This window comes from Anabrus simplex, chromosome 1, assembly GCF_040414725.1.
Source record: "Anabrus simplex isolate iqAnaSimp1 chromosome 1, ASM4041472v1, whole genome shotgun sequence".
NCBI classification, from domain to species: Eukaryota; Metazoa; Arthropoda; class Insecta; order Orthoptera; family Tettigoniidae; genus Anabrus; species Anabrus simplex.
The window spans coordinates 33920530-33939450 of record NC_090265.1 but is presented as its reverse complement, the minus strand read 5'-3'; the positions used below and the strand labels follow the sequence as shown (position 1 = coordinate 33939450).

The window sequence follows — 18921 nt, the reverse complement described above, 5'->3', positions numbered from 1 at the left end:
AAACGTGGACTTGACAAATTTAAACAGCATACACTGTATATGGGTTTTGAAATAGCCTACAATACATCAGAAATATAAAAACAAGCATTTGCAAAAAAAACAATTGAATGTAACCTATAAAATACATGCCATCTTTAAATGTTTCTATATGAATATAGTAAGCAAATTTACCGAAAAATTTTAATTTTGGTGAGACATATGGATTGTTTATCTTTTATGTTCTTAATACATTTTGCACCATAAAAATCAATTTCAATAAACATACAGAAATATTTCATGTTATCGAGCCGCTACAAGATTTTATCTTCAAAATGAATCAAACATCTAAATATTTATATTGCTTGCAGTGATACATACTGTCACTTCAATTTTTAAACAAAGACAGAAATCTTTGTGCTGCACTGCAGTGTTCTGCCCACAAGACCGCTATGAATTTACCTTCCTATCTCACCCATTGACTTGTAAAAGGTACCGCTCAAAAACTATTTCAAACTTTTCTTTCTGTAAAACCCATTTGAAAGTTTAAATAATGTTACTATAGATTGTGTTTTCGGAACGCCTCCCTCAATCCTAACCCCGTCCGAAAAATATTCCTGGGTATGGCCTTGATCATAACACATACAGATTTCCTATGCTATGGTGGAAAAGAACTAGGATGTGGAAGGCAGAGCAAAACCCCTCTGTGACAAGGAACATTTGAGTGCCACTTTACCCAGTGAACGGAGGCAATTCAGGTGTGGAGATGGAGAATATGCAGGCATCTCTTTAAAAATTCACTGTAACAACATTTTATCTGATTCGTCCACGTCATGCCCCTGGATAAATTTCAATAATCAATACTGATCTGCATTTAGGGCAGTCGCCCAGATGACAGATAGCCTATACGTTGTTTTCCAAGCCTTTTCCTAAATGATTCAAAGAAATTGGAAATTTATTGAACATCTCCCTTGGTAAGTTATTCCAATCCCTAACTTCTGTTCTTATAAATGAATGGAAATGGAAACCTACAACCTGTTTTCCAGTCATTGACCAGGTCAGGGATGTAATGAATGAAGCAGATATAGGCTGTTAGTACGATGGGGTCGCCACTCCCAAAGTGATTATTAATGAATGATATCCTATAAATGAATATTTGACCCAATTTGTGCTCTTGAATTCCAACTTTATCTTCATATTTTGTTCTTTACTACTTTTAAAGACGCCATCCAAACTTATTCGTCTACTAAAGTCATCCCACACCATCTCTCCGCTGACTGCTCGGAACATACAACTTAAGTAAACTCTTTCAAGATTAAAATGATTGTGTCCACCTTTTCAATACAAATATATATTTTTAGTGTTTAAATTCTACATGAATTACAAACACCAGTTAGGGACATGTTTCTCCCTAGTTATGGGCATCTTCAGCCTAAATTGCCCATTTTGACCTTAAGATTCAAATATCTGTTTAAACGATAATTTGCCTGGTTGGCTATCAAGTTACAAGTAAATAATCTCATTTTGTTCCGTATTGAAGATACAATAAGTAAACTCTTTCAAGATTAAAATTATTGTGTTAGTTCTATAGATAACGAAATTTCCCACAGAATTCAGGCAGGTAGCAACTTTTACAAAATAGTTAAAGACATAATATGGAACAAGAAAATACCAACAAAATGTAAGAGAGTCATATATGAAACTTATTACGTACCAATCCTGACCTATAGTTGCGAAACATGGACCATGAGAAACAAAGATGTAAGTAGAATACAGGCAGCAGAAATGAAATTTGTCCGTAGCATGATCGGCAAAACACGGAGGGACAGAGTCCGTAATGAGGAAATCCGCAAGCAGGCTCAAGTTGTAAGACTGCAGGACAAAATAACAGTGCAGCGACTAAGATGGTATGGACATACGTGACGCATGGGTGATAACAGATTACCAAAAAAAAATGTACGATCTAAAACTTGAAGACAAAAGACCAAGAGGACGACCAAGACTCAGGTACAAGGACATGGTGAAGATTGACATTCAACAGAGAGGACATACTTTGGAAAGCATTGAAGAAGGAGAGAAGTTCAGGGACCGCAACTGGTGGAGAAGCCTCGTGGGATATGTATGTATGTTACATTTTTGTAACACTACTCTTTTGTCGGAAATCACCCAGAACAAATCAAGCTACTTTTCTTTGGATTTTTACCAGTTCTTGAATCAGGTAATCCGGGTGAAGGTCCCATACACAGGAACCTACTCTAGTTGGGGTCTTACCAGAGACTTATATGCTCTCTCCTTTACATCCTTACTGAAAATGAAAACCTACAATCTGTTTTCCAGTCACTGACCGGGTCAGGGATGGAAGGAATGAAGCAGCTATTAGTATGATGGGGTCACCACTATCAAAGTGATTTATTAATGACTGACAGATGCTATGAAATGAGAATGGAGAGTGTTGCTGGAATGAAAGATGACAGGGAAACCGGAGTACCCAGAGAAAAACCTGTCCCGCCTCCGCTTTGACCAGCACAAATCCCACATGGAGTGACCGGGATTTGAACTACGGTATCCAGCGGTGAGTGGCCGACGCGCTGCCGTCTGAGCCACGGAGGCTCCTACATCCTTACTACCACCCCTAAACACCCTCATAACCATGTGCAGAGATCTGTACCCTTTATTAACAATCCCATGTATGTAATTACCCCAATGAAGATCTTTCCTTATATTAACACCTAGATACTTACAATGATCCCCGAAAGGAACTTTCACCCCATCAATGCAGTAATTAAAAACGAGAGGACGTTTCCTATTTGTGAAACTCACAACCTGACTTTTAACCCCGTTTATCAACATACCATTGCCTGCCGCCCATCTCACAACATTATTGAGGTCACATTGCAGTTGCTCACAATCTTGTAACTTATTTATTACTCTTTACAGAATAACATCATCCATGAAAAGCCTCACCTCTGATTCCACTTGTTTACTCATATCCTTTATATTGCAAATAGGTCCAATAATACTGCCTTGAGGAATTCCCCTCTTAATTATTACAGGGTCAGATAAAGCTTCCTACTCTAATTCTCTGAGATCTATTTTCTAGAAATATAGCAACCCATTCAATCGCTCTTTTGTTTAGTCCAAATGCACTAATTTTTGCCAGTTGTCTCCCATGATCCACCCTATCAAATGCTTTAGACAGGTCAATGGCAATACAGTCCATTTCACCTCCTGAATCCAAGATATTTGCTATATCTTTCTGGAATCGTACAAGTTGAGATTCAGTGGAATAACCCTTCCTACAACCAAACTGCCTTCTATCAAACCAGTTATGATGCCTTCCCATAGCTTACATGCAACGCATGTCAAACTTACTGACCTGTAATTTTCAGCTTTATGTCTATCACTCTTTCCTTTATACACAGGGGCTACTATAGCAATTCTCCATTCATTTTGTATAGCTCCTTCAACCAAACAATAATCAATGTAGTACTTCAGATATGGTACTACACCCCAACCCATTGTCTTTAGTATGTATATCCCCAGAAATCTTATCAATTCCAGCCGCTTTTCTAGTTTTCAACTTTTGTATCTTATTGTAAATGTCATTGTTATCATAAGTAAATGTTAATACTTCTTTAGCATTAGTCTCCTCCTCTCTCTGGACATTATCCTTGTAACCAACAACAATCTTTACATACTGCTGACTGAATACTTCTGCCTTTTGAAGATCCTCACATACACACTCACCTTGTTCTTTAATTATGCCTGGAATGTCCTTCTTGGAACCTGTTTCTGCCTTAAAATACCTATACATACCCTTCCATTTTTCACTAAAATTTGTATGACTGCCAATTATGCATGCCATCATGTTATCCTTAGCTGCCTTTTTTGCTAGATTCAATTTCCTAGTTATATCCTTTAAATTCTCCTTACTTCCACAGCCATTTCTAACTATATTTCTTTCCAAACTGCACCTCTTAGTCTCTGTATTTCTTTATTATAATAAGGTGGGTCTTTACCGTTCCTTACCACCTTTAAATGTATAAACCTGTTTTCACATTCCTCAATAACTGCTTTAAACCCATTGCAGAGTCTGTTTACAATTTTATTTACCATTTTCCACCGATCATAGTTACTTTTTAGAAACTGCCTCATGCCTGCTTTATCAGCCATATGGTACTGCCTAATAGTCCTTTTCTTTTCTTTTCTTTTTTTTTTTTACGTTGCACCGACACAGATAGGTCTTATGGCGACGATGGGACACGAAAGGGCTAGGAGTAGGAAGGAAGTGGCTGTGGCCTTAATTAAGGTACAGCTCCAGCTCCAGCATTTGCCTGGTGTGAAAATGGGAAACCACGAAAAACCATCTTCAGGGCTGCGACAGTGGGGTTCAAACCTGTCCTACTTTTAAGACCTTACTTTCTATCACATTTAGTTTTTACTGTGACAAAAACAGCTACATGATCACTAATACCATCTATTACTTTGGTTTCTCTATAGAGCTCATCTGGTTTTACCGGCACCACATCCAGAATAATCTTCCCTCTAGTTGGTTCCATCACTTTCTGAATCAGCTGTCCTTCCCATATCAACTTATTTGCCATTTGTTGGTCATGCTTCCTGTCGTTCGCAGTTCCTTCCCAATTGACATCTGGTAAACTCAGATCTCCCGCAACAATCACATTCCTTTCCATGTCGTTTCCCACACAGCTGATTATCTTATCAAATCATTCTGAATCCATGTCAGCGCTACCAGTTGCCAGTCTGTACACTCCAAATATATCAAGTTGCCTATTATCTTTAGAAATGAGCCTTACACCTAGAATTTCATGTGTCTCATCTTTAACTTTTTCGTAGCTTACAAATTCTTCTTTCACCAGAATGAATACTCCCCCTCCCACCACTCCTATCCTATCTCTACGATACACACTTCAGTTCCGTGAGAAAATTTCTGCATCCATTATATCATTTCTCAGCCATGATTCAACTCCTATTACAATATCTGGTAAATATATATCTATTAAATTACTTAATTCTATTCCTTTCCTTACAATACTTCTACAGTTCAACACTAACAATTTTATGTCATCCCTACTTGATTTCCAGTTCCTTGTTCCCTTATCACTGCTCCCTAGGCCACCCTGTTTCCCTGAATGTACCTTCCTATTACCCTTCCAAACAAATTTCCTAACTTATACGTACCACTATGGTTTAAGTGAAGGCCATCTGAGTGCATATCCCTATCTCCTACCCACCCATTAGGATCTAGAAATTCACTTCCAGTTTTCCACATACCCACTCCATAGTCTCATTTAAATCCTCAATCACACTCCAATCAGTATCCCTCCTACACAGTATTCCACTGACAAAAATCTCCACTTCCTTAACTTCACCTGTGCTGCATTTACCAGATCCCATACATCTCCAACTATGCTGGTACTTATATTAGCTTGTATTACATTGTTGGTACCAACATGAAACATACCGCCTTCTCCTTCCCCTCCTCCTTCTCTTCTACTTTCCTCAACATCTGCCTCAACCTAATTCCTGAATAACACACTCCACTGGTTCCCTTTCCTCCACACACTCTCCCCACATGTCTAATGATGGAATCCCCCATGACCAGAGCCTCAACACTACCCACCTCATTTGATACCCTCCCCTCCCAGTCAGCCCTATCTTTCCTGATAGCTGCAGAAGCTACTTCCTCCTCCCTTTTCTCCTTCCCATGACCCTGTTCCACCTGTCTTTTCCTATCCCCTACTCTATATTTCCCTTGCCTACCTTTTCCCTTTCTCTTACTTCCACACATCTCAGCAACAGTTTCCTGTTCCTCATCTTTTCTCTGTTGTTCTACCTGGAGTGACTCGTACCGATTTCTCACAGACACCTGTCCTGAATTCTGATCCTGAATAGAGCCCTTAGCCTGCAATCTCCTTCCCCTTAGAACATTAGACCACCTGTCTTCTACAACTCCCCCTTTCCTTCCCATCCCTCTTGTACACCTACTGTAACCTGTCCATTGTTTGAGGGAGGTCTAACTTCTTTCCCGTCTTCTGTGAGAATCCTAATTATCTCCCTCAAACTCTCCAACTCCACCCCCATACCCCTCAATGCCTCGCCACACCCACAGTTCCTACACTTGCACTTCTTAGCCAGTCTTTATGGAAGAAATGAAAAGAAAACGAAAAATAAAAAGCTTATGTACAAAAATATGAACAGAGGGATATATTGTCCGGGATAGTACTCAAAGGTCACACAACAATAAGGTAATTAATATACGACTACAGTACAATACTACTTAGTCGTACTCTATTTTTATCCTACAACACCCTAACAGGTATTTGATACCTCAAATACTGAACTGAATGTCAGTAATTGGTTGCCAGACTATCTTTATACGATCTCCTGGCAAACTTAGACATGCAGGTTCCACCAATTCAATCTACTGTTTCTAATGGCTCTTTTCAGAGCCCCATGACAAATAAACTGGGAAATAGCATCAAAATCTGCCAACTTAATGTTCAAGGCATCAATCAATGTAAAATAATGTAACAACACTGACTTAGTACTCCTCCAGGAAACTCATGTAGCCAGTGAGGAGGAAATCAAGATGAGAGGGAGAATTTATGACTATGATGTAATTAGAGCAACCTATGATAGTGTGTACGGAGTAGCGACATATGCTTTTACAAATGTGGATCCTCTGCAGCTTCTCTCTTATAATGCAGTAACAGCATCCATACAATTGTGGTAAGAATCCAAGGCTTAACAGTAGTTAACATCTACAAACAACCAATGATACCCTGGTCTACCCCAGTTCCCCCAGCTTTTAATCATCCTGCCATCTATGCTGGAGACTTCAACAGTCATCGTGAAAGTTGGAAGTATGCAAAAAATTATGAGTGTGGTAGTGCTCTTATTACATGGGCTGATGATCTTAACCTACAACTTATTTTCGATGTAAAAGATAGGGGAACATTATTATCAGCTAGTTGGAAACGTGAATACAATTAAGACCTCTGTTTTATCACCGGAAATAATGCAAGCTATCCCTTTGCCATCTCGAGATAGGTGATGGAAGATTTCCCAAGAATAGACAAGAAAAATGTTCCACCGATCAATACATTTATTGTGGATGAACTACTACACTAGTACCGGTTTCGACCTATCTTGGCCATCATCAGCTAGCACACAAATTTACAGTCATGGGATAAATTACAAAGAAGTTACTTAAGATTTCCCAAGAAGTCGACACAGACCAGTACTCATAGAAACCGTTATCTCCATCCCTTTAATTCAATCATTCCCCTGTCCCAGATAGAACTTTTGAAAGGTAGACTGGATAAAATTTTCATCTGAACTAGACAAATCCATCAGATGGATCCCTATGAGTAGCAGTAACTATCAGAGATTTGTGGGCCTTGTTACATCAATAGCTAAAAAGTATATTCCAAGAGGTTACAGGAAAGATTATGTTCAAGTTCGGAACCTCCTCTGGAACGAACAAGTTCCCTTAAGATCAAAGCAGATTCTATTCCAATCATACTTCACCCCCATAATAACATATGGCCTAGAAACCTGCACAACAACCCAACAAGTGGACAGCAAACTACAAGCCGCAGAAATGAAGTTCCTACGAACTATGGTACAGAAGACAAAAAGGGACAGGGTAAGGAATGAAAGAATAAGGGAGCAAGCTGGTGTGTACCCATCCCTGAATGAAAAAGTGACAAGGGCCCATTTGAAATGGTTTGGCCATGTCAAACGAATGGACGATGGAAGGACAGCAAAACAATGGCTACACACAGTCGTGGCCAGAAAACGACCGGTAGGAAGACCTAGGAAGAGGTGGCTGGACCAAGTGAAAGAGGACATAGGAACAAGAGGAATCAGCTGGGATGTCGTCTTGAGAGAAGAGTGGTACATGGACAGACAGAAGTGGAGAGTGCTCGTAAACCACACCCGGGCAACTGGAGTGGAAAACTGATGATGATGATGATGATGGTGGAATGAGGAAAGTGAAGCAGGTGACCTTGTAACTGGTGGGGAGCTGTTTAGGTAGTTTGGATACTTCATGGAAACAGAAGTGGCTGGAGACTGTTGAAGGGCTGGATTTCTGTCATACAGTCCGACTCGTTGGCTGAACGGTCAGCGTACTGACCTTCGGTTCAGAGGGTCCCGGGTTCGATTCCCGGCTGGGTCGGGGATTTTAACCTTAATTGGTTAATTCCAATGGCACGGGGGCTGGGTGTATGTGTTGTCTTCATCATTTCATCCTCATCACGACGCGCGGGTCGCCTACGGGTGTCAAATAGAAAGACCTGCACCTGGCGAGCCGAACCCTTTCTGGGATATCCCGGCACTAAAAGCTATACGACATTTCATTTCAGTCATACAAGCAGAAAAGCTTGGAGCCTCCTGAAGAAACTTGGAGGCAGTTCATTAATAACCACCAAATAAGATTACGAGTCATATTGTGTCAACTTCTAGGGCCACAGAGGTCAAGGATCAATAATAGGTTAGTGAAAATGAATATGAAAAACTCAAATCTTCATCTCCATCATCTTCTTCATATTCAGAGACTTTCACTTTAGAAGAAGTCAACTACGCAATAAAGTCTATGAAAGCTGGCAAGGCTTGTGGCTTTGATGGCATACACCCTGAATTCATACACAGAAGGAAGGAAGATATACCATCTCAACAACTTCAAAACTTTACAAGCTAGAACAAAATGAAGTTAGGCCTACAGAGGTCTATACCACGCACGATGTTGGCAGCATGCGAAGAAACGGGAGTCTATACAATGTATGGAAGTCGGCATCAAGGGGTTATGAAATGCACAGCTCCAACATTTGGCTGGTATGAAAATGGGAAACTATCACACCAGGCACCATCAAACCACATTCGATGAAAGTTTGACAGTTAAAAATCCTCAAATATTTACCCCCTACTTTCCACCCTCTCGCCTTTAGAGATTCCAAAGTGTGACATCAACTGGGGCTGAGGTCCAGGGAAGCACCTGGCCTTAACATTAGACAACCGCTCTTTTATTCCATCCCTTGTCTGTTTGTACCCTCACTCACTCACTCACTCACCTCACACAACGTCTACTAGCCAACAATGACCATCATCATTTTATCCTTTACTGACGAAGGCTGAAGCCAAAAACTTTGGACCAATGTTTTTCTTTCATGTGTACTCTATCTATACGGTCTTACATGCTAAGTCACTGCTCTCCATCTGTATCCTATAAATGCTGCAATTCAACTAAGGGACAGATGCATGTGATAGAATCTAAAAACTTTTTCCTCACAGAGTGCATAGCCAGAGCATTATTCTCAATGTTACTTACGCAAAGGCACTGCAGGTTGGTTCCTCCGTACAGACCTCTTTTGTAAGTGACTCAGAGGTACATCCTTCCTGAGAATTTATATCATCACTGTGATCTTCTGTCTTCACTTCTATGGTAAATTCATTCTCTCCTTCCCTGTAAACAAACAATATCAGAATAAAAAGCTGAGAGTACACCTGTAAGCAGCAACATGCATAGTCAACAAACTGTAAGCAAAATAAGAAGCAAATAATTGAGTTTAAGATTCAGACATGCAGAAGTCTTCATGTAACACAGATAGAGGAAAGAAAAAGCACAATACACTGTCTGTCAATCAATCAATCAATCAATCAATCAATCAATCAATCAATCAATCAATCAATCAATCAATCAATCAATCATCTGCTATCACCCAAGTGGTAGATTTCCAATCAATTCTAGTCTTTTCTTACATGATTTTAAAGAAGTCAGAAATTCATCATACATCTACAGTGCATTTCCTCTTACTATAAAAAAATGTTTGCCCCAATTTGTCACCTTGAATTCCAAATTTATCTTCATATCTTCCCTTTCCTACCTTTAAAAGCTCCATTCAAGCTTATTCATTTATTAACATCATTCCACATCATCTCTCCAGTGGCAGCTCTGAACTCACCACTCAGTCCAGCAGCTCATCTCCTTACTCCCAAGTCTGCCCAGCCCAATGATTGCAACAATGTAACAACACCCTTTTGTTGGAAATCACTCAGCATAAATCATTCTGCTTTCCTTTGGATTATTTCTGGGTTTCGAATCAGTAATCCTGGTGAGGGTCCCATACACTGCAACCATAATGTAATCGGGATCTTACCAGTGACTTCTACATGCTCTCCTTTACATCCTTACTAGAACCCCCAACTACCCTCATAACAATATGAAGCAATCTGTAACATTTAGTTTACTATCTCATTTATGTGATTACCCCAATAAAGATCTTTCCTTAATTTAACATCCAGGTACTTACAGTGATCACCATGAGGTACTTTTACCCCATCAACACTAAATGTGCTGTCCATCTCACAATTTTGTAGAGGTATTTTTGTAGTCGTTTACAATCCTGTAACTTATTTATTACTCTATACAATATATCATCATCTGCAAAAAGTTTTATATGTGATTCCAGTTCTCTACTCATATGATTTACCCATATATACAAAGAAACAAAGAGGTCAAGTAATAAGGTACTCCCATAGTCTTCAGAAGGCTTGGATAAGTCAATAGCAATACAGCCCATTTGACCTTTTGAATCTAAAATATCTCCAATATCTTCCTGGAACAAAAAAGCCAGGCAAAGTTTTTATATTAGTGGCAAACTCGATAACTTCAGTGTAAGAATTCTGAATCCTATGAGCTCCTCCAGAAAGTTTTGGGCACTTTCAGATGCAGCTCATATCCTAAAATGAGACTGAGCGAGTTGGCCGTGTGGTTAGGGGTGCGCAGTTGTGAGCTTGCATCCGGGAGATAGTGCGTTCGAACCCCACTGTCGGCAGCCCTGAAGATGGTTTTCTTTGGTTTCCCATTTGGAGTGGCGTCTTTAAAAGAAGCTTGGCCTTCCCTCACCCACACTAAATAATAATCATTAATATTTTCCAAACTATTAGCGAAGAAGGAGTTTCAGCTCTGACTGGAGGTAATTATCACCTCCATGACAGATTGTGTTTCCCCCGCCAGTGTAGGGGAACAAAAATGTAAATGAGTAAAAGGGCATTATTTTCGCCCTGGGACTCTCCATCTATCCCCCCAAAAAAATTAAAAGTAGGAAAGATCACAATATGAAGATAAAGTTGGAATTCAAGAGGACAAATTGGGGCAAATATTCATTTATAGGAAGGGGAGTTAGGGATTGGAATAACCTACCAAGGGAGATGTTCAATGAATTTCCAATTTCTTTGAAATCTTTTAAGAAAAGACTAGGAAAACAACAGACAGGGAATCTGCCACCTGGGCGACTGCCCTAAATGCAGATCAGTAGTGATTGATTGTTATAAGATGTGTCCGTGTCGGTGCGACGTCAAAGCAAATTGTACAAAAAATAATAATAATAATAATAATAATAATAATAATAATAATAATAATAATAATAATAATAATAATAATAATAATAATAATAATTATATATATATATATAAGTTATCATCAAACACATGTCGCATATAAACACAGTCACCGATCAGTAAACAGAATGAACAGTCCTGAAACACAACAATGCATTCAGTTTTAAATAATTTATTTAAATTCCGAATTAGCTCGCACCAAATCCCACTTGGAAAGGCAGGTTCATAGTCAGCTGGTGCCTAACTATAGCGCTGCGTAGTGAAGGTACATGTCAAACAGCACAAGTTGTCACACTCACTACCGGTATTCATTTCTATTCGTCTTAGTCGTAGGCCTATTATATTAGTAGCTACTAATTGACAGTGTATATGTCGGGTAGAACAATGCAGATCGATTATTACTGAAGAACATAATCTTTGAATCCAATAGTGGAAAGTACATCATCGCTGCTGTGCCAAAGCCGCGAACGTGACAATGCTCTTCCTATTCATTACTTCCCTTAAGACCGGGTGAGTTGGCCTTGCGGTCAGGGGCACGCAGATGTGAACTTGCATCCAGGAAATAGTGGGTTCGAATCCCACTGTCGGCAGCCCTGAAGATGGTTTTCCGTGGTTTCCCATTTTCACATCAGGAAAATTCTGGAGCTGTACCTTAATTAAGGCCACGGCCGCTTCCTTCCAACTCCAAGGCCTTTCCTATCCCATCGTCGCCATAAGACCTATCTGTGTCGGTGCAACTTTAAGCCACTAGCAAAAAAAAAAAAACCCTTCCCTTAATACTGGTCGCGCCTCCCAGCCAAATATTGATATGCAGTCCATCAGAACAATTTTAGTTGAGTTCATTTTCCTATGCGATTTGTCAGATTCGCGGTTTTGCCACAGCAACGACGACATGTCATTTGAATAACAAAGAAAATCAAGTTAAGTTCTTTCGCGATTATTCTTTGTTTTGAGTGATATTCCGCTAATAACTCTTCAGAAAAATGATGATGGGAACATCTGATGGCAAAGTGTTCGATCTCCTTGTCTGAATTAAATGTTCACTCTTGCTGAAAAAGCGCTCAGATGGAGCATCTGTGGCTGGATTTTGCGGACCAAGTTCGCTAATTTGAAATACCGATGTTCCTATGTAATCAAATCAATGGTGTAAAATAAATTACCTTTCTAAAGCTGAACTTGCAGTTTCAAAAAAATTCACAATTACCTTCGATTGCCACTATTCAAGCAAATTTCGGCCCTCATCTCAGAGGTAACTTGTGTTACATGTGTGTCCACCACTCTATTTGAACCTTCGCACTTGTGTCTTGACAACCATGTGGGGCTTGAGCCTTTCTTGAATATTTTTATAAGAGAGCATGAAAAACACTGAACAAAACCCATGTGTTTGTTAGTATTTTTCTCGAACACCTCTCCAAATTTGGTCCAACCCGGGCTAGTTATACTCCTGCCTGTCTTCGTTACCACGATCCATTCACCGGATAGAATCTTTGCTCGAGCATTTTGTTTCGTGTACTCATCTAACTCCTTTTTACCATACATTGAAGGCCCTGTACCGACTTCCTCTTCTTGTTGAGACATATTCCCGCCCTCCAAAACTAGGCCGAGGAGAGAGCACAATAACTGAGATCACTCGTAAAGCAGAAACAACTGACTAGTACCCGACACAGCACGTTGCCTATGAATATGGGAATGGTGTATACAGTGAATCTACCTATAGAGTCAATGTAATGGTGTAAGTTGTCGCGGGGAGGAAGGAGAGTAGCACGCAGTAGGCGCTTTACTGCGCAGGCGCGTGAAGCCGAGTGGTTGCCGTGTAGTCAATTCCAAATGGCGTCGCTCGGCATGCAATCGGCTGTGGTACGAAGACAGCATCGGTCAACTTCGTGGAAGTTCGTCAAGGTATATGAAGATTTATCCGCTGTCTCTCTCGTACTACAGCCCAAAGAGTGCACTGCACGCGCATTGAGCAATCAGTCGCTGTGCACTAATAAACATCCGATACCTCCGGGGAATAATATTTCTCCACAGCCACCTTCCAGATCCAGACCGTGTCTTTACTGACGCCAAGAATAGCCACAGTACGCTCCTATACGCAACTGAAAGGAGTTATTGGTTCTCATCCTCGGTCTCAAATCGCGGGCGCATACTACGGCCAGATCTGATGATCCATGAGGTGAATATAATATCGTAGTAAGGTAATTACGGCATGAATTTTAAAAACAGCATCTGTACATATAAAAACGCTTGACAATACCAATACGGTACACACAGTGATAAAATAATGTGTATGTGTTGCTGTACGTTGGATATTCAGCCCGAAGGCTGGTTTGATCCTCCACAGCTCCACCAACAGCTGCGTCATAGATAGCCTAGGTGTCAATGAAGAGGCATACTAGGGAAATGAGGAGTGAGATAGTTTCCCGTTGTTTTCCTCACCGGACCAGAAGTTGCCATTACATATCAGTCTGCCAAACCCACTGAAATGCATGCATGCATCAACCGGCCCTATGAGCGATATGTTTACACCATTCATAACAGGGACTGCCTGCATACCTCATACCTGGGTCACTTTCATATTGTCAAAGCCAAGGATGAGACTGATACAGTTCAATGAAAGTAATAAATTTATTCTATCCCATATCAAAAGACATAAGTTAGTGCACTGTAAACACTACATCTCGCCAGCAAAGGCACAGGTAACACAAAATGAATACAAAACAAAACTTGCCGCGAAAGAGCGCCAAGCGACGATGAGAAATGAACACTAGGTTTAGTGCCATAAATAGGCCTACGTTACCATGAAAAGACGACATTTTTGTAACTCTAGAGCTAATGTTGTACTGCAACTCTCGCAAAAAACACAAGTATACAGTAAATTTACATTTTGTGGAAACGAACGATTACAAGTTAATGAGAATTAATAAAAGGTTTCGTTAGTAGTAATTCGATCACCTCTATCTATATACAGTGGAACCTTGGATTGCGAGCATAATTCGTTCCGGCAAAATGCTTGTAATTCAAAGCGCTCGTATATCAAAGCAAATTTTCCCACAAGAAACAATTGAAACGCGAATGATTCGTCCCAACACAAAAATATTAATTCGCATAACATTTCTAAAACAAAATATAACGTAAAACAAATTAAACTGCACTTCACCTCACAACACTATGGATGCCACTTCTCCTCTTAAAGTTAACAAACCAACCCCTGCTGGCCTTAAAGCTTTCTTCGGTTTCTGTTGACATACGTGTACTACATGGTAATTTACTTACGAGGTCGGCGTACAACGTCTTTGCCTTCTCGCGGATTAAATTCTCGGTCACAGTATCACCTGCTAGTTGCTTATCATTTATCCAAACAACAAGCAACTTTTCTACATCTTCCAGAACACGTGGCCGTTTCTTTGATACTATAGTGACTCCTTTTGCTGTATCTACCCCTTTTATTTCTTTTTTCTTCTTTAATATTGTGCAAATCGTTGACGTTGACTTGTTATAAAATCTCGCGATATCAGCCACTCGCATACCTCGTTCGTGCTTATCGATCATTTCCTTCTTAACTTCCATCGTAATCATCTCCTTCCGACCGAATTCCTTTTCAGCCGTCTTTTCGTTCACTGGGCTCATCGTTGCAGTACAGTTATAACACTAATGAAAGAAATAAAACATGCCCTCGTACAGTATTGACTATGCGAGCGAGGCACGCCAACTGAAGTCGAGCGCAGGAGATGATTACACACACTCCCATGAAAGAGAGAGGCAGGGAGGAGGGGAAAACAAAGGCGCAGGGGAGGGGAAAACGTAGGCACACGTGACGCTCGTATTGCGCAACCTCACTCGCTTATCAAGTTACAATTTAAAATGTTTGCTCGTCTTACAAAAATATTCGTAGACCAAGTTAATTACATTCCGAGGTTTCACTAATTACTTCCCAACTTTGCACCTCACAGATGGGACGTGACCGACAGCCCAACACACAGAGGAAGTTTTCAAAATTTATGGGCCAACATTTTTTGCACCTCTATAAAAAAATAGTTGCTAATACTCGGTGTTAAGGGGATTCGGACGTGAGGCTTTACTAAAATAGGTATACATTTATGAGTCATTTTCTTGAAAAGCATTAGTTTGATTTAAATTGGAAACGCTTATTGCACAGTGTATCTATATTTATATAGCCAATTTGTACTTCCTGCAATAATTGATAATTTCGTGTGACAATTTCTAGCCGAGTGCAGCCCTTGTAAGGCAGACCCTCTGATGAGGGTGGGCAGCATTTGCCATGTGTAGGTAACTGCGTGCTATTGTGGTGGAGGATGATATTATGTGTGGTGCGTGAGTTGCAGGGATGTTGGGGACGGCACGAATACCCAGCCCCCGGGCCACTGGGATTAACCAATGACGGTTAAAATCCCCGACCCGGCCAGGAATCGAACCTGGGACCCTCTGAACCGAAGGCCTGTACGCTGACCATTCACTTCCTCCTCCTCCTCCACCTACTACTACTACTACTACTACTACTACTACTACTACTACACTTCCTACAATTATAAGCTGCGTAAATAAGTATACAATAACACTTGCATACTGAATGTTTTAAATATTTTTATTGTTATTGTTTTAAATATCACTGACCTGCAGTGAATTTTGTACTCGTTATATCAAGAAATATCATAGCAAGATAGAAAATTTTCAGCCCCCCCACCCCCTCCATTTTGTGGAGAAAAAATTATTCCATTTTAGCCGTCTGAAACTAGGAATATAGGAGGTTTTTTTTTATTTTATAAAAGCACTTTGTACAAGCCCTGTTTTCTTATCAGCTAATTCTTTACTTTATTTTCGTTAATTATTAGCGGAAATACACACAAAATGTCGCTCGTCGCGGCTAACTGATTTGCATAGCGCCACAGCAAGTAGTGGGGACTTTGCATATGCTGTGAGAAAGGGTACCAGGGGTATAATATTTTGCCAAGTTCATGGACACTGAGGTATGATTCACCGACTTGCCGCGCACATTCGTCCGTCTAGCAGTCTCGTTATTGTCTATTAGTTTCTTAGTGTATAGGCCTAGTCAAATGTAGTAAGGATGTAAAGGAGAGGGCATATAAGTCTCTGGTAAGACCTCAACTAGAGTATGGTTCCAGTGTATGGGACCCTCACCAGGATTACCTGATTCAAGAACTGGAAAAAATCCAAAGAAAAGCAGCTCGATTTGTTCTGGGTGATTTCCGACAAAAGAGTAGCATTACAAAAATGTTGCAAAGTTTGGGTTGGGAAGAATTGAGAGAAAGAAGAAGAGCTGCTCGACTAAGTGGTATGTTCCGAGCTGTCAGCGGAGAGATGGCGTGGAATGACATTAGTAGACGAATAAGTTTGAATGGCGTTTATAAAAGTAGGAAAGATCACAATATGAAGATAAAGTTGGAATTCAAGAGGACAAACTGGGGCAAATATTCATTTATAGGAAGGGGAGTTAGGGATTGGAATAACTTACCAAGGGAGATGTTCAATAAATTTCCAATTTCTTTGAAATCATTTAGGAAAAGGCTAGGAAAGCAACAGATAGGGAATCTGCCACCTGGGCGACTGCCCTAAATGCAGATCAGTATTGATTGATTGATTGATTTTAATTGCATAATCACGCCGTACTTCTGTTTAATTGTAATAGATGTATATATTGTCCCTTTGGTGAAATTTTTATTGTATAGTCTATTATTGAATCAGAATCTCAAATTATTGCCACACTTAAGTTGGTAAAATATTTACCTCTCTGTGGAAATTAGCTCAGAGAGCATAAATAATTCCCACTTTGGAGGGTTTTTTTTTTCTTTCAGTTTACATGCATACACCACGCCGTCTTCCTCCCTCCCTCCCCCCCCCAACCCCTCCCCGTCCCCTATATCCCACTAACCCATGTACTTTTTGTAGTCTGTACAAAGACTTTAATATTACTTATCTAGACTCACAGAGCGCGCTGATGCTATGCGGAATATTGAACACTTTCGCGCATCGCCATGTTGCGGGCGCTTCAGCTTCGAATGCATAGCTAGCACGTGGTAATGTTTACAGACCCTTGCATATTTTCGATTTGAGTCATGCCTGTTAGTGGATCTGTTTTAGTATTATATGTGGCGGAGTGATAATATATTGTCAAATATTTTCAAGGAATGTGGGAGCTGATATACACTGACTGATAGAGCAAATGCAACACCAAGAAGGAGTGGTTCGAAAGGGATGAAAGTTGGGGAAAAAACAGAGACGGCACGGACGAATAACTGATGTTTATTTCAAACCGATATGCAGGTTACACAATGCGCACGGCATCGACTCAGTAGGATGTAGGACCACCGCGAGCGGCGATGCACGCAGAAACACGTCGAGGTACAGAGTCAATAAGAGTGCGGATGGTGTCCTGAGGGATGGTTCTCCATTCTCTGTCAACCATTTGCCACAGTTGGTCGTCCGTACGAGGCTGGGGCAGAGTTTGCAAACGGCGTCCAATGAGATCGCACACGTGTTCGATTGGTGAGAGATCCGGAGAGTACGCTGGCCACGGAAGCATCTGTACACCTCGTAGAGCCTGTTGGGAGATGCGAGCAGTGTGTGGGCGGGCATTATCCTGCTGAAACAGAGCATTGGGCAGCCCCTGAAGGTACGGGAGTGCCACCGGCCGCAGCACATGCTGCACGTAGCGGTGGGCATTTAACGTGCCTTGAATACGCACTAGAGGTGACGTGGAATCATACGCAATAGCGCCCCAAACCATGATGCCGCGTTGTCTAGCGGTAGGGCGCTCCACAGTTACGGCCGGATTTGACCTTTCTCCACGCCGACGCCACACTCGTCTGCGGTGACTATCACTGACAGAACAGAAGCGTGACTCATCGGAGAACACGACGTTCCGCCATTCCCTCATCCAAGTCGCTCTAGCCCGGCACCATGCCAGGCGTGCACGTCTATGCTGTCGAGTCAATGGTAGTCTTCTGAGCGGACGCCGGGAGTGCAGGCCTCCTTCAACCAATCGACGGGAAATTGTTCTGGTCGATATTGGAACAGCCAGGGTGTCTTGCACATGCTGAAGAATGGCGGTTGACGTGGCGTGCGGGGCTGCCACCGCTTGGCGGCGGATGCGCCGATCCTCGCGTGCTGACGTCACTCGGGCTGCGCCTGGACCCCTCGCACGTGCCACATGTCCCTGCGCCAACCATCTTTGCCAGAGGTGCTGCACCGTGGACACATCCCTATGGGTATCGGCTGCGATTTGACGAAGCGACCAACCTGCCCTTCTCAGCCCGATCACCATACCCCTCGTAAAGTCGTCTGTCTGCTGGAAATGCCTCCGTTGACGGCGGCCTGGCATTCTTAGCTATACACGTGTCCTGTGGCACACGACAACACGTTCTACAATGACTGTCGGCTGAGAAATCATGGTACGAAGTGGGCCATTCGCCAACGCCGTGTCCCATTTATCGTTCGCTACGTGCGCAGCACAGCGGCGCATTTCACATCATGAGCATACCT

The 18921-nt window shown here is 41.3% G+C and overlaps 1 protein-coding gene across 3 annotated transcripts in view; it reads right to left on the bottom strand.

Moving 5' to 3' along the window:
• The window catches only part of LOC136883687 (uncharacterized), a 101858-nt gene that overhangs the window by 5616 nt on the left and 77321 nt on the right, over positions 1-18921 (bottom strand). The window contains exons 1-2 of one of the 3 annotated variants that reach the window (XR_011018879.1): positions 14677-15083; positions 9332-9466 (exon numbers count right to left, since the gene is read on the bottom strand). Coding sequence is in view for 2 of the 3 variants with exons in the window: in XM_067155988.2 (XP_067012089.2) it covers positions 9332-9466; positions 14561-15030 (605 nt within the window). In the remaining variant the exon portion in view is untranslated. Of the gene's footprint in view, positions 1-9331; positions 9467-14560; positions 15084-18921 lie in introns of those variants that run through there. The other 2 variants (XM_067155988.2, XM_067155989.2) reach the window with 2 other exon arrangements.